Source organism: Pseudopipra pipra, chromosome 10 (assembly GCF_036250125.1).
Source record: "Pseudopipra pipra isolate bDixPip1 chromosome 10, bDixPip1.hap1, whole genome shotgun sequence".
In the NCBI taxonomy this organism is placed as follows: Eukaryota; Metazoa; Chordata; class Aves; order Passeriformes; family Pipridae; genus Pseudopipra; species Pseudopipra pipra.
The window spans coordinates 11247449-11275328 of record NC_087558.1 but is presented as its reverse complement, the minus strand read 5'-3'; the positions used below and the strand labels follow the sequence as shown (position 1 = coordinate 11275328).

The following is a 27880-nucleotide window of genomic DNA, read 5'->3' as shown; positions in this document are numbered from 1 at the left end:
TGCTGAATGCTCAAAAAGCAAGCCTCCACCAATTGGCTTTGAGAGTCTTTCCAGTAAAGACTTCACAGGGACAGACATGATACTCTGCGACAGCAGACAGCCAGGTTAAAGAGCTAAAGGAAAATACTTTCAAGAAAATGTAAAAGTCAACCTGCCCTCTCAAAAACTTATGCAGAGTAAACTTCACTGCTAAAACCACAGGGAAGGGAGGGAAAAACATCCCAATCCCTGAAACAGGGACTTTCCTTTTTTTGTGTGTGTTTTTAATCCAACCATCTATGGCAAGATAGAACAAATAAAAAAAGAGAGATGATGCATAAAAGGCATCATCCTGCTGACTGGCTACAGCCCTGTGTGCATCCTGGGCAGGCTGCTCTGGAGCACTGCGTGGAGCTGCAGCTCATCCCTGTGCAAGAGAGAGACCAGGCAGCCCCTGCTCTCAGAGCTAACCTGTCTGCTACACCCGGGAGTACAAATTCAATTCCCTCCTGGCTTACTTACCACTGACCCAGGGACAGGTCGGAAGCCCAGAAATTCCTTTGGAATGCGCTCAGATGTATGAGCCTTCAAGCTACAAACATGCCCTGTCTGCAAGTGTTTAGTACTGAGGATCAATCCTTTCTTCCAAGGACTCCCATTTGCATTTTTTCCCCCTATTTTGAAAGTGCAGGGTAAATAGGTGGACTTGCCAAAGACAGGAGTAGAGCCCAGCTCCAGCTTTGCCCACGGTGCAGGACCCTTTCTCCTTCCCCAAGGAACAGGCCCTCCCCAAGGCAATCGCCTGTCACAACAGCCCTGCCCTCCGACCCTGGGTAAACATCTGCGCACGCTGCTTATTTGAGCTCCTACAGTCTCGTTATCTCCCCCAGAACACCCCTAGGGCTAATTAGAGAGTTAATGGCATCATGTCAGGAGATAACACTACATGGAGGGGAGCAGGGAGAGGGAAGGTGGAAAGGAATTGTGAAACAAAACCAGTTCCCTTCACAACCACTGTGCAATATTGGTTTAGGAAGGGCGCACACAGCCCTCGGGCACTCTGCCCTCTGGCTGCTGAGCTCCATTTAATGAGAGAGCAAAACACTCCTCCGGAGAGATTCAGCTCTCCAGCCAAGGTGATGCAAGGCCCCCACACCTGCCCTACGTCTGCACAACCAAAAACCCTCCAATACCATCAAGGGTCATTCCCATCAAAGTGCCAGCAAGGACTCACAGTTGGTGTATGACATAGGTTGGTCACAGAGCATACAGATGATTTATTAAAAAGTATTTCTGCTTATTCCTGGTGCTCCTTTTATCTAATTTTCTAACTTTTTCTGTACCCTACTGATTCTCTTTAAAGAACAGTTGCTTTCACTAAAAAAGCTGAGAGATAACACTGTATGAACACAGAGCTCTTGACAAGGCAACACATAAGCCCACAAAACCACTGGCCAGCAGACACTTTTGCACTGATGAACACAAAATGCAGGTCAGCAGACACTCATGCATGGAAATATGACCAGGGGATTTTGGGGGTTCAAGCCTCTGCAGCTCTTTTGTTGGAGTAACAAGCCTCAACACTCAAACAGCATTTTTGCCTCATGAGGATCTTTGGATGCTCAAAACAGCATGATTGACCCTCTCCTTCCCCGCCCCCTCCCATATCTGTGAAATATTTTTTGAAAGTTAACCGAGGGTTACACAAGAAAATTCATGAAAATTGCTCCTGATTGGCATAAACAGTCCCATCCCTGCAGCTGGAGGTGGGACAGGGCCATGGCACAAACCTGCATCCCAGAGACCAAGCGCTCTGGCCAGGGAAAGGGAAAAGGAGATAGCGACAGATTACAGAGCCTTTGTTTTCAATTAGAGAGAGGAGCAAGTGTTGATAGACCAGGGCTGCTCTTGCACAAGCAGCAGAGGGGAAAGCGTTTTTCTTCCCTTATCTTGTATAAACTACAGATTGCTCTCATGAAATGCACAACTGTTTATAAACGCACAATCATAGCAGCTCTTTCCAACTAGACTCTGCTACACTGCCAACTCCCTCCCACCCAGACCCTTTCAAAATAATCCAGTATTGAAAAGAAGGTTACCACTTTGCAATAATTCGAGAACAGTCTTCCAAATCTCTGGTTAAACCCTGCCCCTTCAACCAATGGCCATTCCCGCTTCTCATGTTAACACGTCACTGTTATCCTACCTTGTGCCAGAGTGCTGGGGTACCACACACCTCCTGAGGCAGCCAGGAAGTTGGGTTATGCCTTGTTTCCTATGCAGAAATGTTGTACTTTGCAGTGCTGATCTGTGGGTGACCCTTGCCTGTTCTCGCATGCCATGTCCAACACCAGTATGGCAATGGCCATGGGGTTCAGTTGTTGGGTTAGAGATCTTTCCCAGAAGACTGATCACTTTTGTTTCAGACTTGTTTAATTTTAACTCAGTCTGGACATCCCCATGAGGTCCACCACACCCATCCATGTTCTCAAAGAGAAATAAGAGTACTTCAGGGTACCTTTTCCTTCTGTTTAAGCAAGCTGGAGATAAAAATCCATTCTTTTAGAGTGGCAGTTACATTCATTACTGAAAATTCCTTTGATCTTTTATTAATCTCTGCAAATTCAGATGCTGATTAGTGAAGAGTTCAGTTACCAGTGAGTAAACGAACTCAGGCCACAAACCACTCCTTAATCTATGCTTCACAGAGACTGATTTAATTTTTGACTGCCTGACAATTCACTCCCTCATTAATTTTAATGCTATCAAATCAATGACAGTGAGGTGGAAAGCAGATGGTATAGACATTCAGAAGAAAATATTATCTAGTCCAAAAGTCTCCCCATGAAATACTGGAGGAAAAAATAGTAGTCATTAACAGGACTGTGGGCAGGATGTGCAGAACCACAAAGCAACATATACAGTGAGACTTTGGATGCATGAGACTCTCTTCAAAGCAAGAATCCCAATTAATGCAAGAAATGACTTTTAAAACAAAAGCTACACCCCACAGCTCTCTGCAGCACAGACACTTTGGCTGTGTTGGACCAGGAAGGCGAGCAGGACACTCCCAGGGCTGTGCTCCAGGTCTGTCTTAGCCTGAAAGGAGCAACCTCTCCCTGGCACGGTCAGCTCTGCAGCTTGCAACAGCACTGAGAGGTGCTCTCCATCTTCCATCCATCTCAGCCTACAAAGAGGGACACCACAAAGCTCCATGAAGTTTTCACTTGGCTGGATATAGACAGCTCAATTCATCACCCTACTTCCAGCTAACAAGAGAAAAGGATCTTACATTCCTTCTTCCAGCAGTTTGGTTTAAAAACAACCAAAAATAACAATCAAAACAAACACAAAAAGTCTAAAGGAAGGCAAACTCTGGGGATGGCCACTCCACTTCTACTGGTGTTCATGCTGCACTTCATGGCAGCAAACCTATCTGTTCTGAGGTATTTGTATGGGGGCAGATGACAGGACTCCAATTGCTACACTCTTCCACTTCAGGTGCTCATAGCAATACGAATCGTGGAGTTAAAGCCACCCTTCCAGAGGAGAACAAACACCTCATCTCACATGTGACTACCTTCCAGTAGTTTTGTGCTTTTCAGCTTAAAATTAGTTTATTCCTTCCCAAGATGGATGCAAAGCAAGATGCTCAAAGGGAAGAAATATTTAAAGGAATCTTAAATATGCTTCCAAAATGATCTATAGCACAGCAGACATATCACCCATTAGTTTTCTTCAATACCTTTGAGAATCCTGGGAATTTACATCAAAATAAAACACTTGGTGTAAGGATATTCATCAACTGGCTGCATTCCTACAGGAAGAAATGAAGCCAGCCCTGGTCTGCAGCCAGAACCAGGGCCAAGTAGCACAGGAAAGGGAGCTAGGGAAAAATTATTTTAAAGAAACATAAATACGTCTTTAGACTCCTGATACACAAGAGATGAGAGAAGTCTTCAAGCTTTGACCAAACTGAATGTACAAATGCATTCTTTACATTCATTCTTATCTGAAAGAATTGACCATTTCTAGATTTGGATCTGCAGCTCTAAATGTGATGATTAGATCATTTGGAGGGACCTACGCTGCAGAAGATTAAACATTGAGCAAGATTACATAGCCAAGCCTAAATTAGGAGAGCTTCTGAGTTTAACTGCAAACAAGAGAGGTGCTGGAGGGAAGCTTCCAACAGAGTAATGCATTTGCTCATTATGGAAATGCCTTTGCATAATCTCAACTTTCTTTGCACAGCTATGGAACGAATAAATACCCACAAAGAAGAGAAACTTGGCAAGCCTCAAACTCTCTCAAGCACAAACCAGACAGTAATAAAAGCTTTGATCACATCCCTGTGCTGTACAAAGTCCTTCCTTCCTTTCTATGGTCAATCCAGGAATACTTAGGCGTGGAAACAGATGGCCACACAACCCACTTTGCTGCATCTATTTATCAAATCAGCCTTATCCTCCAGGTGCAAAACCATTTCCCAACAAAATGCAGGGCTGCAACACCTGCTAGAGCCCGTGGAAACACGCACCATGTGTTAGTCAGTCCCTGCACCAAGGCACTCTCCCTGCCCTGCTGTGAATACACAGGGATGTCCAGCCTGTCCCACAGTCTCACCGCCCCTTAACCAGCATTCATCTGCTTCTTCAGCCATTACCTTGCAGCAAGTGGAGTCCTCCTGAACCACACAAACACTTTTAAGGAAGCAATTAAAAGCTAACACAGTTTAGAGCCTGTGCTTTAATATTAAAGTCTTGGATAGGACACCACAGACATTCTTCTGGACAGTAAGTTGGATTTTTTTGCGTCTGCCCTTCGTAGTGTTGCACATCTGATCCTGACCACAGCTCCCAGGTGATGGGGACCCAGGAATTCAGTGCATAGCTGCCAAGTATGAATTACTGAACTGATTTACACAGTACCAAGGCTGAAAGCATGCAGAAGAGAGCCAGCAGCTACCTTGGGCCAGAGTAGCTCCTATACAGCCCACTGGGCTGCAGCAGGGGAGGGTATCTTGTACAAAGTGGCTTGGGTGGCTCCTTTATGCGCCTACAGCAAGCTAAATATGGGAAAGGCTTCTTGTTTCCATTGGGAATCATCAAACACCAGCTCTGAGATGTGTCATTGGTAAGAGGGCTGAGGCTAAGAGCCTCGACACCCCCATGTCCTCCATGGGATGCATCCTGTCTATCCTAGAGCCAACAGTTATCTTCACCTCTATGTATAGAGGAGAACAGCAGTCACAGAGCTTCAGCTCTCACTTATAAAACTATGAAATGCATGTTTCACCTCAAAAATTTCTGCAGCTACCAGGCTTGGGACACCCACAGCCCATGAAGCTGAGTACCCAAACTCAAAAGGACAACCTCCTGTACTACACCACCATCTCCAAGGCAAAAACCCACCCCACAGGGAGCTCAGCAGTGCCTAATCAAGCCACACACAGCAAATCCCCACAGTTATTTGCAGAAGACGAGGAAGAACAAATAAATATCGAAAAGTAAAAAAAAAGGACAAGGAATTCTCTCTGCCTTTTATGGGGAGGGATGGATCCAGGTTAAGAAAACTCTGACCACGGCGACTGTCTGGGCAAAAGGCATTCCACTGAACTGGTTAGGCAAGGGGCTGCGGGAGGACGGCTCGCTCAGGGGCATGAAAGGAAGGTATGTACAGGGGGAGGGGGACAAGCTGCTCCATCACTGGGGACAGCACTGCAGCTCCTGCCAGCAAGCTCCCTGGAACCCTGGACATACTGCTGGGATGGTGGTGGCAGACGACTTAAAGACTCTGCAAACCCCACAAATAACACTTTTATCAGGATGCTGCTCGCTGAAGTCCTTAGCCCAAAGCAGCTTTGTTTGGGTCCAGACTAGCATCTCTAAGCATTGCTGAACAGTTTACAGGACTTCTGAGGGATGGTGAAGGAAAGCAATTCTGCACCCGGTAGGTCAGACTGACAGCACTAAGAGGGCTCCAGGGCAATGCAGGGTTATTGCACTGCCACACACTCATTCCTAGAGAGAGGTCTCCAGACCTCTCCTCCCTGTTGCTCCAGGGCATTTAGTCAGTCAGACAAAAATATAAAATTGCTATAACATTGCCTAATTTCCAGCACTGCAGGTTATAGGTTTTGTAAGCAGTGTTCCTCCTGAACGCAGGGAGTTAGACACCACCCCACCACAGACCCTATGGTTGCTGGCTGCATCCTTGATCAGAGTAGAGGATGGGGACCCCCTCTCTGGTGGGCTTAATGAATGGCAGGAGGCCCACAAGGACACACATTCAACTTACCTCCCTGGACATCCGCAGCTCCTTCCCACACTAGGGCCATGGCAGAAGCTAAACGTTCTCCACACCCACAGGGACCACCAGCCATTCACTCTGGTCACACAAAAAGGCAGATCTTTGCTGGGATTTTCCAGTCTGCCCGTGGTTCACACCAGAGGAAAGGAAGGGGCACAGCTGACAGCCTCACGGAGGGGCCACCCAGGACATTGTGAAAGAGCTGGTCACAAGGCACAGAGCCAGGGAAGGCTGCTGACTGTCTGGTGTTACACCAGACCCACAAACCCTCTTCCTGGCCCCTCCAGCTCTTTTCATCCCAAGACAGTGCAGAACACCAGTTTCTCTTACCCCTTTCTTATATGGACACAGGAAGAATGTTTCTTCCTTAAAAAGAAGTGTGTGAGAACTGCAAGGGCTCAGATGAGAGGGATCTCTGTGTCTCCAGCTCTCTCTCCAAACAGTTGCATTTTCAAGGCAATGAACACAACTAATGGGTGTTCAGGAAGGCAGAACTTATGCTCAGTTTCCAGTCCACTGGTAGGACAGTTTCTTCAGGCACTGTTCTGAACACTATAGCTCCTTCCCCACTGCCAACTCTATTGTGAACAAACAACTGTACCCCAAAAGTTAAATAATAAAAATAAAATTAAAAAAAAAAAAATCACAGGTCTTACCAATACAACTGTTGGGATCAAAGGTGGACATCTTTTAAGACTGAAAGTTTCATTTTTCAGAAGTAAGTTGAAAGAAGGTGCAGAACTTATTTTAAAGGCTGATTGGGATTGCCTCAAAGTCTACACAAGGACAACTGCTTCAAAAACACCAGTCTTAATTGCTTTGCACCCATTTAAATCTCACATGGTGATACATTTTGGAGAAAAGCTGGCCTTGCTCTTTTCTTAAGACAAATGTAATACTATAAAGCCCTCTGCCTTGATCTCAGTGCTCATCTCCCAGGGCCCCTCTGTTTCTGCTGCATTCCTTTTTGTTTATCTGCCCTCTTCAACCCTTTGCTGCAATCAGCTGCGTGCAGCACCTCGTGTCTAGAAGTGACATGGCTGAGGTTACAGGAGAGACAGGTGCAAGGAAAGCTCGTGCCCTGAAGCTATCCAAAGGAAAAGAGAAGCTGGAGGGGAAGAGGGTTGTAAGGTATTTCAGATTAAAGCAAACACCTTGCCTCGGGCTACACATTCTCTGCTAAGGCAAGCTGCAGCCGCTTTGAGCCCCAGAAACAGCAAAGCAAACACAGACTTCTCTGCAAGGGGAGTTGTCACCTGTCAGGGATGTTTGCAAATTTATAGGGAGGTGGTGGTGGTGGTAAGGGGAGTAAAAAGAGCTTTCCTCATTTTAAAAGACAGGCTGTTTGCACAGGTTTGCGATGCATATTTTGCTTTGTGAAGGCTTTTGTCCAGCATTCAACTGAGCGAAGGTGCTGTCTTCCACTGGAGACAAACTGGAACATTTGTTAATGTACATACATTAATGTACTCTAAGCTGGTGCCTTACAGTAAGGGTGAGGATAGGCTGGAATTTCCCTGCTCCCCCTTCAGCTTGTCACGTCAGTGAAAAACACTTCTTAAAAAGAAGTCACCGTACAGCTTGGCCTCTCCAGAAATGCCTCCTACAAGGCTGGGATCAAGCCCATCATAAGCAAGAGCTTATTGCATAGAGCAAGCTGCTTGTGCCCTTCCCTAGCACCAGTGCTCACTTCAGCAAGGCTCAGAGAAGACAGGGGAAAGGGTCTTTCCATTCATGTTTCTCTGCTCCACAGACTCTGAACAGGCCTTCAGTGAGCCCGTCAGCCACCACTGTGCTCTGCAGACAGCCCAGAGGAGCTGGAGATGGGGAGGCTTTACTAGTGCTCAATGCCACAAGTCCAGATTTGAGCGTGGAAGGAGCAAAGTTTCTGCTGATGATCTTTAAACTGGTGGGGATTGTTTTTTAAGAGGACATAGTTCAAGCAGACTATTACTATGCACTTTGAAAATCAGAAGTCCCTGTAAACGTGGAGAATCTTTGGCCCACTGAAGAGATAACATTTCACTGGAGCTTTGCTATAGTGGTGGAAAAAGCTGAGATCCACATGCTGATGGAAGGCTTGTACCCCACCCCTCTGTGCCCCCAAAAATGCAGAATCAAAAGATAACCAAACTTAATTTCAGTCACCTCTCCTTGTGCACTTGGATTAGCTTCACCACATTAGCTGAGCACATACCCAACCTCAAATTGTCCTTTTAACCCTTTGTAACCTCCATGGAAAAAGAAGAGCACTGCAGTCTCCCCAGCAGTCACACCAAAGTAGCACTAACAGATCAAACTGTCTGTCATTGGGGACTGCAATCAGCATGACCCAGGAGTTCTTTGCTTGCAGACACAATCCACCAGGTTACAAACACTGCCAGGATTCAAATTGCCAACATACCATTTTTGGGCACATTAAAAATTGTGGTTGATTAACCAGGAAATCAAATGGCACCACTTTCTCAGGATGGAAACAGTGGAACAAGAAAATTTACAGACACCAAAACAAATTTCAAACTACACATTATTTTTATCCTAAAGTATACAAAACCCAGGAAGAACAGAAACAGGACATGAACAACTCAAACTTCAAAATAGCTCCTGCTCCAGCCTGCAAGAACAGCACCTGGCTTCTTCAGTAGGGCTATTGCTAAGAAAGAGCCAGTCTGTTTGTGCCAAAGGCAATGAACCAACAACCACCAGTGCCTCATCTGCATTCCAGTCTTGAGCCATACTGATGAGACACCCATGGCCAAGACTCAATATAAACATTCTCTAGTCTGGAGAAACAGGAGGAAAAAAAAACCCAACTGTGGTCTGAAAAAAAGTTTTCACTCCTATATGACCCTCAAGAGAACAAAAATCAGTGAAGAACCTCTGGCCTTGATCAGCAAAATTGCGACTGTGCCCAGAACCCAAACAAGGCCACATAAAACTACCTCTAAGCAGGAAGAGTGCAGGGATGGTTGAGTAGTGTGTGAAAGAGACTCCCCAGCTCTCCTGCCAAGTTTAGCTGCCTCACCCCTCTCTCCTGCCATTGCTGTGGCAGGAGAAGGAGAGCAGGTCAGGAGTCAGCCAAGGGAGGAAGATGGACCTGGGGCAACACAGTTGGAATAGCTCCTGCAAAAACTCTCCATGTTTCCCCAAAGGTCAAGGAAGCTCTCACTACTCACCCACATTGGGTCATTGAGCTCCGTGTCCTGCACCCGGACGCAGTCCATGCTAATCTCAATTTTGTTTGTAGAGCCATTTTCAGATGGGCCATCGATGAAGTTTAAATCAATTGGCTGAACTGAGCATATTGGCCTGAAAAGAACACAGTACTGAAGTTAAAACTGGCCAAATTCCATTTTCCACCACCCCACCTTCCCTTCCCATGCCTCCTGCTAGGGTGTCATCCAGTACTTCAGCATAACCACGAACCAGTCTCATGACAAAGTAAGTTATTACTAACGAACAACTATCTCCTCACCCGCTGTACTACAGCAGCCCCAAACCAGGACAGGGCCTGGAGGGACATTTCACTTCCCTGACCAGAAAGATGAGATAAGAGTGCAAGAGTTAAATCACTGAAAGACAGAACTCATGGAGGATTTATAGCAGTAACTGTTTTAGCATTAGTCATGGCAAGTCAGGAATGGGAACAGAGTCAGTTTTATTTCCTTCATTGGACCTGGGAGGGTGAACTCTGCACCATCTTCACCTCCTTCCATTTCCTTAGGGGAAAATGCCAACCATGTGCCTTAGGTGATCATTTCCTAGAAAGCAGTCAGCTCAGCCAGAGGTCTTGAAGAGAGTCAGTGTCACTGCTGATCACTGCATTTGGTCCCCATAGCCTGGATGTGGAACCTCTTGAGAGCTCAAGAGCTGTAAGTCACCACAGACTGACACATCTAATAATCACATCCATATCTAATCAACAGGTACATAAGGCTTCAAAATCCCCAGCATCAATCCCTGGAGCATCCTGTCCTAAAACACCTCTTACAATTTCCATATAAGGGCTACTTACTGTTCCAGGAAGTCCCAGAGATGCTGGATTACCTCTGGGCTGAGGAATTCCCTTGGCTGTGAGCCCTGGGACATGGCTGATCGGTAGTAACTCTCCTTCCAGGAGAAGGGGCTCGGAGTTTCTACAAACCTTAAAAAACAAAAGCAAAAAAAAAAAAAAAAAAAAAAAAGGAGAAAGAAAAAAAAAGAAAAACACACACACAAAGACATGTTGAATGCATGAGTACAACTTGATGAAAACCCATAAATAGAAGCTATTGTGTGAAAAAGGAGACATGCTGAATGCCTGGAACATTCACAGCTGTACAACACACATTCCACACTGCTGCAGATGCTGTATTTAGATGAGAGAGAATTTGGCCAACCTTCCCAATAAGTTAAATATCCCTCAGAATCCACTGGGATGCTGCATCATAAGAATCCCAGAGAGAAAAAAAAATCCACTTTCCATTTTACCCCAAAATAATCAACTTCCCATATAAAGCAGGTAGTCTTTGCAGCAGGTGAAGCAACTAAGCAGGGTGTGATTTCACTGTCCCTGGCTGGTTACCTCTCTAAATGGCATGCCCTTGGATGATTAGGCAACTTCTCCTACACCCAGCCACTGCAGCTGAGGTCTCAAACCAAGTATTTTTTTTTTTTAATTTAAATAATAATAAATAATATTTTTGTTCTATTTTCTATGGAAATAAGTTCCATCACAAAAATTTTTCTACTTGTCTACTGCCTTCTCCCCTCCAATGATTTCAGAGCCTGACCCACTGATTTCCACCAGATCTGCTAATTACCTTGGCCATTTTTATCCCCTTAACCTCCCACAAGCCTCACAGAAATAGGTGGACCCAAGAGAAGCAGTGACAGAGCTGGAGCACTCATGCCTTCCACAGCTGCACATTCTCATCCCACTGGCCAATTTCTAAATTCAAACACAGCAGCTTTTACACCCATGTCAAAATACTTGACGGCTGCAGGAATATAAGGGGAGCGGGAGGAATTTCTCGAGTATATTTGCAGTTGACAAAAACTCTCAGTTCAACTTTAATTAGAGTATGAGGCAGGTGACCACCTTTCCTGCTACAGGGTTGGGGGCATCCTGCAAAATTTTCATATGAAAGAGGTATTTCAGCACAATGTAAGCAAATGGCCATGTTCCTTGCCAGGGAAACAGCAGTGGCAAGAGCCACGGTTATAACTGGATTCCGAAGAGAACTGGACTGATATTTTATTTGGCACATATTTGTCCTGCTTAACACAATGGTCTAAACAAATTGCTTGGAAGACCCTAATTTATTAAACTGCCAAAATTAAGAAAGAGTGTTTCAGAGGGAAGATCACACTACAGTTCTTTTCCTGAAGTATCTACTTCTGGCTGCTGTTAGAGAGGGATCTAGTTCTCTTTACTTAATTTGTGTGACCTCTTATGTTTTGAGGATGACTCCGCTCTGCAAAAAGTGGGGCTTTCCTCACCTCTGCTGTCCACACAACTTCCTGCTCTTAGAAAAGAGCAGACCATTGTTCTAAGCTAATGGAAATCAAAGTGTCTTAAGCTCCCAGAGCCAAAGTTGGGCATGCCTCAAAATAGGTGAAAGTATCATTTCAGTTGCTTATCCTTTTTGTAATGAAAAATAACCAAAACCAACATCATTTAAAATCTCATGAACAGCCAGAGACAACTAAAATGCAGAAGTGTCACAGCTAATAGCTCTGCCTCACAGATGTGAGCACATATCCACACTACATGTGAATAATCACAAATCCTCTGAGAACAGCAGTTATCCCACAAAGTACCAGAAATTACTCCTTTCAGGCTTTCAGTCTGGTAAGACACTTTCAAGAATGCCACACTGAAACCCAGAAGAACACATCTAGCCTAAAACCTTCCACATAAGCTGCAACTCAATGCCACCACAAGCTTTGAAGGATCACAGTGGGGGAGCATGTGCTCTGCAACCTGCTCTGCCACTAAACCCACAGACCTCAGGCATTGCTCAATACCCTGCACTCAGTCCTGACCTCGTAGGAATGGGCAGAGAAACCCCACAGTAGGTTCTCCCAAGCCACCAAAGTGGTCACTTTTAACAATTATTTGCCACTTATCATAACTGCTCATGACTTGTACACTTCTTGTTACTGCATAAACAGGAACTAACTTCAACAGATAAAGAGTTATAGCAAAACAGACCTTCCTCAGAGACCTTTCCTTTGAAAAGTCTCAGTGCAACTAGAATCCTGCATGCCATAGCATGCCCCAGCTTTGGTTCACTCCTGGACAAAGTTCTTGGTCTCAAAAAGGCAAAGCAACCCAGTTCACCCTGCCTGCTCTGGCCCTGGTGGTCCCACTCAGCAGCGATACCATAAACCTCCCCCCAAAACAAGCAGTGCCCACAGCCTGCAGTGCAGGAGAGGCAGGAGGTATTAGCTGCACACACTGATAACACCAGTTAAGGACACAGCTGGTACTTCCCTCTACCAAACACAACTCCAAATTTCTCCAGAGAAATATTTTCCAGCTGTTTCACTTTTATCCCTGCACCCAGCCAAGCTCCTAGCTTACTGTTTCTAAGAAAAGCATTATCAGATTCTACCTGATAGCCAAAAAGGCATGTTTCCCTATACCATGCACAAAAAGTCTCCTGGTTAATGCTTTCACAGAAGCAAAATTTGAGAGACTCCTTCAACACTCTCTGCAACCTTTACTACCTGTACAAGTCTATTTCCAAAGGAGGCAGCAGGATTAGGTAGCCAGCTTTGGCAAGGCAACTGTGATAATACTGTGGGTATTAGACAGGTAGTGAGCATTGCTTTTTACTCAGTTTGGAGCATTCTGCTCTCAGGTGGGAAAGGGCTGTCAAGCTGCATGAAAACCAACTTCAGCACAAAGCTGCATACAAGATAAACTGTCTTCTTTCCTGTGATTTTAATAAAACCTAAACCTAGTGCCATTTTCCTTCTATCAGCCTTCAACACAAAGGAGCAGCCTCTGTCTACTAAACATATACCTAAGGGCCTGAATTTCCACAGGAAAATAACAGCTAAAGCCTAAGCAAAATCTATCCGTAAATGTCACTACTCTAGTTAATTGTCCTTTCCCACATCAGCAAATGCTCTACTTACAGTAAAATAATCAGTGTGCCTAAAGTTAAACACAAGATTTCAAGCATTTGCATTGCTCAAATTGGTTCTACCAACCAGCTACTTTTTTATCAACAGACATTTAAGCAACATCCCTTTTAGCCACATCCACTCGTCCCAAAGGGCATCACAGGAAATGGCACTACTGAACACTGGCTCTTACACCAAACTGCTGATTACAATAGAACAATGCATAGTAGTAAGTCTTGTCTAGTGTGTCTCTGTTTAAGGTAAGGCCCCACATCAACTGTTGAACTACCTAGCAGGCTGCTTTTCACAAGCAGAGAACACTGGCTACACCAGACTGGAACTACAGGGGGATTTACAGCCCCCATCAAACTGCAAGCTGAATAGGACATTGCATCCACAAGTCCCTCCTTCAAAAACCACTAGGGGATTATTAATAGCAAGTTAAATCTTTTCCGAGAAGCAGGACCTCACCAAGAGCACAGTGTTTCCTCATGCAGTGCTGGAACACTGCTCCTGAGCCACTGAATCCCAGTCGAAGGCAGCAATGCACTCCCACTGAGATCTAGCTCAGCTCCATCCTATTTATTTTGATGGAGCAAGAGCAGCCCAGACTCCAGGTGAAAGCAGTTTTCCAGATTAACTCGGTGGGCTGAAGCCTCAAGACACACTGATTATTCTGCTGCCCCCTGACCACTCCCCCAGAAGAGCTGCTTCAGCCCCCTCACTGGGCATGTGTCCCAGCTGATCCCCTTTGCCATCTCACTGATGAGCGAGATCTCTGCAAAATACAGCAGTGAGAGACACATGCCCCTGTAGCCATGTCCACGCAGCACTCACTTTCAGAGTCTTCCAGAAGGCTGTGAATATTAAACTGAACCAAAAAAAAAAATCCAAACCAACAAAAAACCAATCAACCAAACAAAAGAAAGCAACCCACCCTTCCAAAAACCAACAGCCAAACCAAATAATCCTGGCAAGCACAGAATTTGATTCTCATAAGCTTTAACCTATCTGCATTACAATTGACTTTCTCTGGAAGTGAAGGTCCCAACACTGGAGGAAATGAAGCTCCGACTGCTTGGCCCAGCATGACCACAAACTAGAGAGAAAACAAGACATTTCTGCTCCCACTACTCAGTCTAAGCACATGCTTCCAGTCTTCACCACACTTTCCACCTTCACATCAAAGACATTAAAGGAACAAAACAAAACAAAACAACCCCAAACCACTTTCCACAGCAGGAAAAAATGACAGAAAACTATTAAACTCAACTATTGCATTACAGCAACACTTCTCACCCAAAATGCCACCTTTTAGTGCAAATAATCTTTCTTAGAAAGGGCTAAAGCCAAAACACCCAGGTTTGACTTACCACTGGGGAAAAAACTGGAGCTCCTGAGGAAAACAAGACCTAGGTTTGATACTGAGCATGCACAGCCCCTCCCCTATAGCTTTAACCTTAAAGGCGGGTGCCACCTGCTTTCGCTGATAGAGGGTCAAATCTGACACAGGGTGCAGCTCAAGCACCACTGGGGCGCATGTGTGAGTCCAGCAGCCTCCTTCCAAAAATAAAGACTGTCGCAACCAAGAGATAGCTGGTTTCCTTTGTTTTTTCATCCAAAATGGGCTTGGTGCTTCAACACTCTGAGCCACTCCTGGGTTAATAGTACAGTTTATGAGGAAACCAGAAATGAATATGGTATCTCAGTGAAGCTGCTGTGTTGGGTTTCAAGAGATCCAAGCACTTTCTGTTCTCCTTAGCTTCCCTTGAAAGCTGGAGCTCTGGGGTCGTTTGCGTTCCTCCTGCATTGGGCAAATTCTCAGAAATTATCATATAGTTTGAAGATGCAGAACTTCATGGCTTGATATTGGTGTATAACCACAGTGTAAAATTTTGTGACATGAAAACTTTCACAATAGGGATGAGCAAAATGATCTGGAGATTTTTTTTTCTTCTTCTTGCCAAAATTACAGAATGTTGTTTTCTGCTTGTCCCCACGAGATGTCTTATCAATGGTGTACAGTTTTCTATCACTGAGTCTTTAGTTCTCAGCCAGTGGACATGCAGATGGGGCCAGAGAAGTCTTTCTCTGTAAGCTACAGATTTTGCTCTTTTTTCACAAGATATATTCCCCTAAAGGACCTGCTAGTGGAGTACTCAGGAAACCCTGATTCAGAGAGAAGAACATCTGGTCTTATGAAGAAAGCACTTCCACATTATGCAAATGTACCAAAAAATAATTAATGATGTCTAAATAATGATATCTAATATGGCTCATTTTATTCATAATTCTCAAAGTGCTCTACAAAGGAAGACAGGGTAATTACTCCCATTTTACCTGTGGGAAAACTAAGACACTGGGAGGTCATAGGATTACTCATCGTTACTCAGCAAGCCAGAAATACAACCTTGGTCACCCGAGTCCCAGTCTGGTGCTTGCTTTAAAAGGAACTAATGATTTTGGGTGTTTAGATAGCAAAATTAAAAAAGGCCTTAATTTCTTCAGGTGGAGTATGCACTGTACCTCCTACAACAAGAAACTCCCAAATTTCACTTATCTATCTTCAGGCACCAAAATGCTGATGCCCAGGAATGAAAATCAAAGCTGCAGAAATGCCGTGACTAGATTTAAACCATACTCACATTGCAGAGTGGAAGTGTAATTCCAATTTATATGCCCAGACTAAACCCTAATCTTTCTTCCTGAATGCTTAAAGCAGTTAACCCCTTAAAAACCCTTAATTCATGCACAGATTAATAGATCAGTGTTCAACCATCACAGGGTGTGAGCTGGGTAGAGAATTAAGTCACAGAGAAGTCGGCAATCAGCAATCCAAATCCACATGCTCATCCCTGTCTTCTGCAGTTACACCTTGAAGTGTATCAAAAGCAATGGTAAACAAACAATTTAAAGTTCACAAGCATTACGCCTAAATGCCTAAATCTTGGTGTCAGTTGTATTTTTAGGTTTTGAGTGGGGAGGGGGCTCCTTTTCAGATCACACCATTAAAACTCGAGGAACTTGGCAGCCCTCGTCCTGCTGGAATTCCCCCTGCTCTGCGTTGTAACACTGCAGTGATTTGTAGACATCGGTACCTAATGAGGCTCACAGCTGTGCAAGAGGAGAAGGATGCGGGGTCTGGCAGCACGGGACAAGCGTGCGCCTGGCAGGCAGTGTCATCTGGAATTCCCCGAAGTGCAGAGCGCTCTTGTCCCCCATGACCGCAGTGGCCACCCTCGACCAGCAGAGCATACCCTGGAAGCACCCCTTAGAGACCTTTGGAAATCAGCCTGGCTCATTGCTGCAAACAGGGGTGCCAAAATGAAAGCCAAATGGTAGACAGGCAGGCTCTCAACTGCCTCGGAGAAGATTGTGGCTGAATTTCATTGAACTCTAGTGCACTTTTTCTGTGTCTACTTCATCAACAAGCAACCTCCCTTCCCAGCATGAATTGCACTGTAAAATGCATTTTCTTCTTTTTTTTCTCTGCCTGATGCCATATTCCAAGGTCTTGGCTCACATGATCCCAAAATAGACTGACTCCCATCCTGGCAGAGGCAGGTCCTGCTGAACTGTGCTCACAGGTATTTATTGTCCTTTCAATTTTGAGCCCAGCTTTCAGATTTAGCATTTTAAAATCTAGACTTCCAGCAACTTCTTTAAACCCTTCAGATTGTCTTTCCATATAACACTGCTTCTATATGTCAGTCCAAAAGAAAACTGATGGTTGCATGGATTAGAAAGGACAAATGTAAGGAATAACAAACACCAACTCAGGATTCCTTTGAGACAGAATATAACTTTCACCTATGGTTCAATTGTCCGTTCTTTTTTCCCAATTCTCACTTTTTTCAGATGTTTCCCAGATCTGATATCTCATTAAAAAATCATGTGGACAGCAGCATGGGTTATGGGGAGGGGCAGCTGAGAGAAAAGTGGTTAAGTGGCACAGAGATGTGCATTAGAAAATGTGAAAGAAGCTGACTGCCAAAAGGGTGACCCTTGATCTCAGAAGTAGCCAACAGGCAAGGAGATACGGGGAACACAAGAAGGAACTGGGAGTGACAGTGGCGAAGGGCTCCGTGACACTGACAATGTCCTACAGCATCCAAGGACAGACTAGGGAGGGAAAGCTGAATATGAGCCAGCAGTGCCCTGGCTGCCAGGAGGGCCAACCATGTCCCGGGAGGCATCAGGCAAACCATCACCAGCTGGTCGAGGGAGGTGATTGTCCCACTCTGCTCTGCACTGATACGGCCTCATCTGTAATACTGGGGCAGTTTTAGACTCCACAATATAGGAAAGACACTAGGCTATTAAAAAGTGTCCTAAGGAGGGTTGTGAAGATGGTGAGGGGCCTTGAGGGGAAGCCATATGAGGAGAGCCTGACGTCACTTGGTCTGTTCAGCCTGGAGAAAACTGAGGGGAGACTTCATTGCAGTTACAACTTCCTTGTGAAGAGAAGAGGAGGGGCAGACACTGATCTCCTCTCTGTGGTGACCAGTGACAAGACCCGAGGGAATGGCCTGAAGTTGTGTCAGGGGAGGTTTAGGTGGGATATTAGAAAAAGGTTCTTCACCCACAGGGTGGTTGAGCACTGGAACAGGCTCCCCAGGGAATTGGTCACAGCACCAAGGCTGCCAGAGCTGGATTCAATGATCCTTGTGGGTCGCTTCCAACTCAGCATTTTCTGTGATTCTGTGACTGTTACCTTTCACAGTCAGTAGGCAAATGGCACTTGTATTGCACACAACCTGTTTCAACTGTGAACTATATATTTAGAGGAAATAAAGCAATTCTGTCTCAGAGGAATGCTCAGTGTTCTGCTAGGGTCTACTGTAATAGTGCATCCTGATCTCCCTGTGACTTAGATTTGTCTTTTGGATGCATATGTGTGTGAGCTGAATGGAAAGGGGTAGGAAGGGATCGTTCTGCTTCCTAATTGCTCTTTGCTTCAGTCTTCAGTGCGCAGAAAAGACTGACCTATATCAGAGAAAGTGAAACTGGCTGCACAGTGATCCTCCTAATTCACCATGCTGCAAAACACAAGGGGGATTTTTTTCCATTCATCATCTCCTTTCAGTTAGAGTCATTTTGAGTAAGACTGCCTGCAGTGAATGCTACATTTGCAGCTTTGTGGCCACCCCTCAAAGCACATTATATCACTGCAGCCATGTGCCCCATGCCAGCACCCTGCTCCAGCACAGACTGCAGAGCTCCTCTGGGAGAAAAAGACTCCCTCTGCATTCCCATTACTACCATGACAAGGGTTTCCAGCATGAGCACTGCATGGCCTGCTCCCTGCAAACTGCTGGGAATGGCTTCTGGAAACAGAACGATTTCAGTGTGCTATCAGTAACCCCTGCAGCCTAGGAACCCACTGCATCTCCTATCAATGTCTCATCACATCAGCTATCTACATGTCATCATTATCAGCCTGACAACAGTCACCACTTCCATATAATAGAGGTATTTCTTTGTCCTCAGGGCTTCAGGCAGCCCATCACTCCACCAGCACTACTGTCCCCTAATTGTTAGAGAAAGTCACCCCTAATTTTTTTTTTTCCTTCAAGGTTTCCTTCAGCATCTTGTGAACTTTCCAAGACCTCTCATATCTCCCACTCAATTTTGGACACCCCCTTCTCACCCATCCTTGGAAACTCAGCCATGGACATCCCCTCCCCTTCAGCTCAGCCCTGACACCCACTCCCTTTCTCAGCAGGGGCTGAAGGGTGGAGCTCTGGCCAAGGTGAAGCACTGCCACAGTAATTCCACTGCAATTGGTGCATGTTAGTCTGGAGTACAGAGTCCTCATAATGTCCAGAAGACCACCTAGGAACCTGAGCAATCTCTGTGGAGAAGCTCAGAATTATAGTGCAAGCCTGGAGCTCGGGACACCCAGCCCAACCCCCAGCCCATGGGTGTCCTGTCCATCTTTGTCCTTCCATTCCTGAGGTATAGGAGTATCCCCAGATTTGTAAAGCACATAGCGACCTGTTGACAATCAGTACCTCTGCAGCGTAAGGTGGTCTCAAGACTTTTCAATTTAAATAATAAAAGGAAATGTAAATAATCAATTTTAAGGAAGCACTGAACCCAAAACCAATTAAAAAGCAGTTGCATTATTTTGTAACTCATTTTTCCAGTCAATCCCTTCCCCAAACCTATTGCAGTGGTTGTTAAAAGCAGTGCCCACCTGCAGAGGGAAGAGTCAGAGCGGCTGGGCAGAGGTGAAAGCTTTTACACAGTGAGATAGTCTTCTTAAAGCATCACAAGCAGAAAAATCCAGGTCCAGCCCTTAAAATTCTGAGGTATTTTTGAACCAAGTCCAAAAATAAGTGCTAGAGAAACTTTTCAGGCAAACTGTTCAAAACCCACAAAACATTTTCAAGTCCATAAAAAAAAATCCCTTTGGTCTAAGTAAAAGACATCATTTGCTCAGTTTCACATACACAGCTGAGAACACATATTTGGGTCTACCTTTCGGAGTTTGCTCAACACGATTTGCAGCCAGCCAGCCCCTGACGGTTTTACAGCAGGACAAAGAGAGTGATGCTTTCTCTGCTCGGTGGAGGAGAGGACAAGCACAGGTTTCTGCTGAGGTCTCCTGCTGGGTCAGTGCCGCCTCCAGCCCTGCTGTCACATGCCAACCTCTGCTGCCCAGCTGCAGCTACAATTAAAGACAACAGAGACCATCTTTTGTCTCTCCGGGGGCAATGCCTAACCCAAAATCACTCCATGGTCCCCTCATCCACCATCAGTAGTGGTTTGCAGCCTGGGAGCATCTAGGGAAGTAGGAGACTCAGACACCTCTGCTGTTGCATTCTGCTACACAGTATGGAGAGACCCCTCATTTTTCTGGAGGAGGAGTGGGAGAAAGGCAGTTGTTAAATGCCCAGAGCAGCCTAAACCAGTTAACCACATCCTTTCCAGTTACCCAGGTCTCCACAGCATCAGGGAATATTAAAAGAAAAGAAAGCAACAGCTCCAGAAATTAAATTGGGCAAGGTTATTTTCAAGAGATGGCAGTCATGAGAAAAATACAGATATTACAGGCCTTCATCACTACTCTTCTGTAGTGATTTTAGGTACTTAATAGGAAAATTGAAGTTCTGGAGAGGCAATGGTCAGAAATCTGACCTTCCTGAGGCTTGCCCAATCAATTACCCCTCTTTTGAGATTTGGTCATCAGTATTTTTCCTGCATTTACCCAAAACCAGTATCTACCTCAATGTGTTGCTGTCTCTTTTTTACAAGGAGCTTGCTTTCAGTATTTCCCACAGGAAATGTGACTCTTAACTATTGTCTATTGAATTTTTGCAGTGTTGAGTGCAACCAGCATCTCTCAAATTTCACTGGTCTATCTTCATCACACCAATACAGAGACCACAACACAGAATGAAAAATTATTTTATTTATTACAGATAGTAAAATAATTCATCCAAGCACATCAGAGCTTCAGAAATGCAATCAGGGTGTGAGGAACTGGTTCTTATTAGATACTGCAAGGCTCTGAAAGAAGCCAGAGCCAAGGGAAAAAAATACCCAAACTAACGGAAAAGTTTAACTTGAAGCCAGGGTAGAGCAGCAAGGAAAGGCCTCAGCTACATCCACACTGCTGGTCTGGCCAGAATTCAAGGTCTGATTTGTGTATTAGTCCTTATCTGCATGCAAGCACGTTTTTGAGACATGGCCCTGACCTGAGCACAGGGCTATCTGGAAAGGAAATGACTGTGAGCACTGTTGAGCCCAACCTCTCATTTTATATAGCAGGGAAAAGTTATGTCTGGTCTCAGATGAGCTTTCTCCAAGCCAGTGTACCACCAAATGTCCTGAGCTCATCCCTTCCTAAGGACTGTTCACTATCAGAGCAAGTGCCAGCTGCAGGCAGTGTATCACCAAGAGAACCTGAGAGAAACCCTCAGATCAAGGGTTCGTCATGGGGGCCATCCCCCAAAACAGGGACCTGCACTGTGCTGGGTAGCTGCCAGGGAGATCTCTTTGAGTTCCTGACTGGTTTTTTGTTAACGCAATAAATGGAGATTATGTGGTGCAAAGAGTAACAGCTTAGGGACTACAACTAGGGCAGTAATTCTCCCGAAGTGCAACAGGGTTAAACCAGAAAAACAAACAAACAAACAAACCCACATCAATTTGACATCTTAAGGAGCCAGATTCTCTCTCTGCCAGGATTGCCCCAACAGCTCCTAGGATTTGTTTGCCCAGGTGATTGGTGTGCTGCAGTTACACCCTCAAGTAAGGCACCGGACATCCCTGCCCACCCAACAGCAGGTGCGGAGCTGCTGTTGTCCCGGTCCATATAGGACAGGCGTTCCTCAAATTTGGCCACTGTGAGGAGGTGGCATTGAGAGGCTGGGGAGAAGACATCCCACATAGGCCTCAACATGGCCCCCCCACCAAGAAGAAGCAAAGCAAGAGAAATCATGCAGCCTATGCTGATTTTCAGCCTTGTAAAACTATGCATAGCAGGGCATTTAGTCATATAAATATAGTCATAGAGCAGAGGGACAGCTATGCCAGACAGGGAACATGAAATACATGATTCCTTTTTAGAACAGGAGGGTTCTGAGACTGTCTACTGCAAAAGACTCATGACATTTTGTAAGCCAGGTAAGACACTTGGCTGCCTAAATTACCTACTCTTACAAAAGCCGCTTCTGTCTTTAGTTACACAAACTCTTTACTCTATGAACTGCTCAGAGGACTTACAAAGTCCCTCTCTCAAACTTTCTCTCAAAGGCCGAATTCTACAAAAATATAAAAACGATAATACAGAAAGTCCCCAGAACTCTTTAGAAGCAGGAAACTGTAAACAGCAACATCCTGTGTTTCAGTAAATAATTAAAATGCAAAACAGAAACATCAGCAAAGCAGATGTTAGGTGCAGATTCTTGTAATATGAATTCGGTTGAAGCTCTCACTTTTTACCCCCACAGCCAACTTGTGAAATGTGATGTGTTTTGGATATTAAACAATAACTCCCATTCCTCACCCCTACCACCAGTGATAGTCTTCTGCTAAATACCGTGCAAGCTGCATTTTTCAGCACATAGCAACTCTGTGGCAGGGCAGCTATTGCTAAGCCCAAGGGCAGAGAATCCTTCTCTCAAAAATTAGAGCACTTGCAGAAACCTTTCTCTGTGTCACAAAATAGCTCCAAGACAGGGCAGATGAAGAACAAAGAATTAAGAGCAGATTATAGTCCTGGAAGACAAGAACAAATGAACTGTTTATCTGGAACACTGCTGGTGTGTAAGGGAACGCTACCTGGAGCACTCACAGGATCTTTGCTTTTGTAACTATGATGGGTGCTAAGAAATTACAGGGTTGGCTCCCTATAATTTTATCAATACATTGCAACACCTAATGTGATTTATGATTTTTGCTTGTAATCATTTTAAAGCTGTAGGTCCTGGAGTGCTATGAACACATAGAGTCTCCCTTTCCATCAAAACCAGTAATGACGTTTCCAGTCTGTATATTTTAAGAGGAAAATTCACAAATATGAACAACAAAACTTGGAAGACAGTGTAAAGAAATTTTGTTGTCTAATATTGAGATTTTTAATCCTGTTATATTTGATCATCTAATGCCCACGTTAACTCTCAGAGCCAACTGAACTTCTATTTCACACCTGTCACAGCCACCTCACAGACCCCACTGACAGCAAGCACAGCAATCCCACTGTTGTGCCTCACCAGCTCCTGCTCCAAGGTGTAGAGGCAGACACTGCTGGTGATACACAGCTGAGCCACTGCTGTTTGCAGCATCCAGCTCACCAGCACACTTCAAGCTTCTTTCCATGCATTTGTTCAGCATACAGTGACTTTGGTGCATATCAACATCACTAAACCAGACAGGCATTGAACCTCCCAGGGCAAGGGTTTGTAAGCAGACTTATTTTTATGTTGCAAAGAACCTACTGAACCCCCGATCACTTACTGCAGGGTTTCCCCCTTCTCAGTCTTGGAGGTGGCTGTTCTCTTTATAGCTCCGTGCACTAACCGAATTCCCCTGGCTTATGTGCATCGGTATTTGTCACATCAGGCCACCTGTGGCATTCAAACACCTGACTGGAAATGACTCAGCAGCAAAATCCTGTGGGGAGATGATCTGCTACACAGTAGTAAGTGATTATAAACAGGCACCAAAAACTCCCAAGTAAGCCCTATGAACAGATACAGATATTTCCATGAAGCTATCTAAGCAGATGTTATCTATTATCAGCAGAGCTAGACAAACAAACCCCAGAAATCTACTACAGCAAAACATTTTCCTTCTGGTTATTTCAGTGTTGATCATGGCTACAAAATTTTGAGGTAAACCGAAGTCAAAATTTGTATGGCATTGTAAGCATTGGCTCCCACCACAATGTCCACGTTCCCATGAAGGTTTTCACGTAAGTGTAAAACTAACACAGAGCCAGGCACCAAATTGAAAGCTAAGTTTCCTTGATTTCTTCCTCATCCAAGACCCTCCTTCCTCCCCCATACCTTATGACCCCTACTGACATTTTTTTATAAAGGTTCATTACTCATTTGGACTCTTGTTGAATGTCAGAAGGTTTTATTTTTCCCAAAATCAAAGCTGAACCCTTTTGGTTTTTATCAGGCCAGAAATCCCTGTGTTTGTTGACGGGAGCTATTGCAAATTAGTTTGTAGCAGAAGGTGCAATGTAAATCAGCATAGAATTATAACTTTTAACATGTACCATGAACACCCTAAACACCTCTGAACAGATGAACTACTAAGAACTTGCTTCTTTAATTCCTTCAGAATTTTTGGAAGTTGAGCAAGGCACTATGAACTAGGCGTTCTCTCCTTGCAGTAAAAAGGACCACATGAAAGACTTCACATATTCTCCTTACAGTCCTTTGAGATCTGAGAAAACACAGAAAATGGTTGATTTGGTTCCACTTTAATCCTTTAAGCAGCTTTAAAAGTATCTCCAAGCAGATTTTTTTTTTGAGAAGCCTATACTGTTTTGAAGAGGAAAAAGTGCTGTCCTTGACACTGACTGTGGAGGGGTTGCAACATCCTCAGCTCAATGAAGTCTCTGTGACATAGAGCAGGGACAGACTGGAGGGGGGCAGCAGGGATCAGCAGACTGCAGGGGCTCTGCCAGGAAGAACAAACTGAAGAGGGTTTAATGTGCATCTCTTGAGCACCGTTTTGCAAAGATTCTATCTTCTAGACCCATCTTCTGATGAGATTACAGGGCAAGAACAGGACAGTGACCTAAGAACAGATCTCAAGGAAGAAATAAATACCCTCCCCTCCTCACCACCAACAGTGCACCTCCCCGGCAAGGTGCTGAAGGCAGCTATGCCCATGTTGGCAGCATGTCCACTGCAGAGGAGTCTGCAAAGCTCTCCTGCCAAGGAGGCCACCCTATGAGAGTTGTTTTGGCACATGGCATGCTGTCCCCTCGTGTGCATCTGGCTCCAGCTGGTGTCCTTCCCCCATGGAATTTCTACCAGGGGTGGCAGCACAGCCATGAAGGTGACCGCCACCTCAGAGGAGAGCTCACCAAGGCCGATAGCAAAAGGAGCTCCCCAGCTCCCCTCCACCTTTCCTTCCTGCACGGAGCCAATTCTGCTCCTCCAGAAGGCACCAGCTGCTCTGAGCACACCACAAGCTGCTCAGAAAAATTTCTGGCCCCTCTCTGAGTCTTCGGAAAGTACCTGCTCTATCACTGGCTGTTTCTGCAAATAGATCTATACCAAGTCATGTGTCTTTTCTTACTTGACTTCAAGTCCTTCTGCCAACACAGCAAATTTGGGCTCCCATCTCAAAGGTGAAGGCAGCAGAGATTTGTCCACCCTGTCAGAGCAGCAGTTCAGTTATCCCTCAGCAAAGCATAGCATGAGGAAAGAGAAAAAGCATGCAAGCTGCCCAAATACAAGGATTCTGCAGAGCCTGCAGGTGGGATGAGATGCTCCTGTAGAATATGACCCTATGACAACTTAAGCAAATCTTTGTCACAATACTAACACCCAAGAGAAAGGAGAGCTGCTGGATTCACAACCATGAAGGGACACAGCACACTGCTGCCTGTAGCCAGGAGGGGTAGCCAGCCCCAAAGAGGAGAAGCCTGATGTTTCATTAGTGCTTATTAGCAAAGATGAGCATTGAGTACAGTGAGCTTTCACCTTTGTGCTGCATTGCAAGCATTAACCTTGGAGAGACTCCTATCTGATAAACACAGTCCGTTTACCAGCCCTGTTTGATACGTGTGGGAACCAATGAAGGAAGGTGAAGTGACACATGCAATGCTCCTGATGAAAGATCTCTTTGAACCCAGGAGCTCTGGCTGGCTGGAACCAGACCCTGCTCACCAAAATCTATCTGGATACAGCACCCAATACGTGATGCTTCCATGGCCCATACCCTCCCCTCCTTTCCGTGCCCCAACTAATTTCTGACAGTTTCCCTCATTCTCTTCTAAAAATAGATATTTTTTCTACATACTTGGTTGGAGGGGGGGCAGGGAGAGGTTGTGTGATTTTTTGGTTTTGGCAACCCACCCAAAACCCAGGACCATGTCTGAAAAATCAGCTTTTGAGCATAGATGCTGCAGAGACCAGAGGATTTCAGAGTTTTCCTCTGTTATTAGTGAGAATTGGGAGGCTGGACCATATCATGTTGTGCTGAGAAAACAAAGCCAGAAATGAAAGAAGAAGGAGCAGCTTGTGTAAGAGGCCTTTCATCCAAAAGGGAGGAGTGAGCCACAGTGAACACCTTCAACACACCAAGGATGCCAGATCCCGAGGCCACCAATTAGCCTGGTCATAGGGAGAGGGGGGAAGCAGAGCAGGCAGGACCATAGTCCAGTGCACCAGCAGGTGCATTCTCAACAGCCCCAAAAGAAGAGACCTCCTGGTTTAAACACAGCCTAATGACCACTATTTCCAAGAACACAAGTAACTTATCTGTAAACATCACTCCCCCAACCAGGTATTAGCTGGAAGAAAAAGAGCTTTGGAGAGAGATACTAATTACATAGCTCTCAACAGCTGGACTTTGATCATAATTACAGTGCCTTCTTCATCTTACATTAGTGGCTTTCAGCTGCAGCTAGGTGGGCACTTCTTGGAAGGTGGAAATCCCGCCTGTTTCAGATAGTCAGCTCTTTTTATGACTCAGAGCTGACCTGGGTTTTCTGCGGCACAGGATGAGCTCCCACGGTACCATCCAAGCAAGTAACTCAGAGGGGTCAGTGACTTAGCACTTCAATGCAGATGCTTCTTTCATTACAGCAGCACTTTCCAAGTCCCAGGAGCCAGAGCACTGAGTGGGCTATATTCCTGATTTCAAGCATTTCCTTTTATAAGGGAAGCAGACAGAGGAAGATTTTGAGGTTTTTGCTGAATTTTAGCATCTCTTAGCTCATTCCATTTAAGAAGATGAGCACACTCAGGATATACCTTTCCAACCCACCTCACTTCAGACAATCACATGCTACATTTGCATCCTTCACTTCTGCCCCAGAATGTACATCCCCATCAGCACTCAGTGTCCCTCTGCCCCTCTCTCAGCTGGGCTGCAGCTCCAGCACTGAACTCCAGGACCCACAGCAAGAGTGGGGTTGTGAAGGAGGAGGCTTCTGCTCTGTGGCCCAGCTGAGTTCTCTATGCTTTTTTTGTGATGCTTTGCTTTGATAACCACATTTACACAGAAATTAATAGCCTAAGTGAGGGAGCTGGGCTGTTGAGACAGAAGCTGGAGTGGCCTAAACAATCAGAGACAGCACAGATTCGGGCCACCCAGCTATTTTTCCTCATCTGTGGCACTGAATTATTGTATTGTTTAGATATACCATTTCTCAGTGGCCTGTGAAATGATAGGCATTAAGCATATGAGCATCATAATGGCACATTAGCTAACGCTGCTCAGTGTGATCTGCGTTCACCTCTTGAGAGAGGAAATCTTTTATCTGTGTCTCACATTGCCTGCCTGCCAGACACCCCCAAACTGAAGAGATTAATAGATGAAGCACCAGCAGAGGGTAAATTCGAAGCCAGAAATCTTTGAGCTAACTGGGATTTATAACTGCTTCCCCCTCCACACCAAACTACAGGGAAATATGTGTGACACCCTCCCCGCAATTTGACAGGTTCCACACACTTTTCACTATTGGGGTTTTTTGCCAGCATGCCTCAGCTCAACGTTATCTGTTTGCTGGTTAGATAATTACTAGATGTAATTTTGAAGTTGCAGAGAAGCACACTGGTATTAGCTAAATAAAGTACTTTGACCACATCAAAGCAGAAGTGTTTCAAACTCTGTAAAATAAATGCAATTATGAAACTACTGAATTTTGTTAAAGCAGTCAGAGAAATGTCACCCAGCACATCATGAATAAGCAAGCAATGGAGCTTAAAGCTGAGGACTGTTTATGTCTTCAAACTGAGAAAAGTATCTCTGGAACCAGCTTTCAGCTGATTTT

At 45.1% G+C, this 27880-nt stretch overlaps 1 protein-coding gene across 4 annotated transcripts in view; it reads right to left on the bottom strand.

Annotated features, from left to right (window-relative positions):
- TP63 (tumor protein p63) overlaps nucleotides 1-27880 on the bottom strand; it is a 106200-nt gene that overhangs the window by 72175 nt on the left and 6145 nt on the right. For all 4 annotated transcript variants that reach the window (XM_064666211.1, XM_064666209.1, XM_064666214.1 and 1 more), the window contains 2 exons: nucleotides 10307-10435; nucleotides 9468-9600 (listed from right to left, as the gene is read on the bottom strand). In XM_064666211.1, the coding sequence (XP_064522281.1) occupies nucleotides 9468-9600; nucleotides 10307-10435 (262 nt within the window). The remainder of the gene's footprint in view (nucleotides 1-9467; nucleotides 9601-10306; nucleotides 10436-27880) is intronic.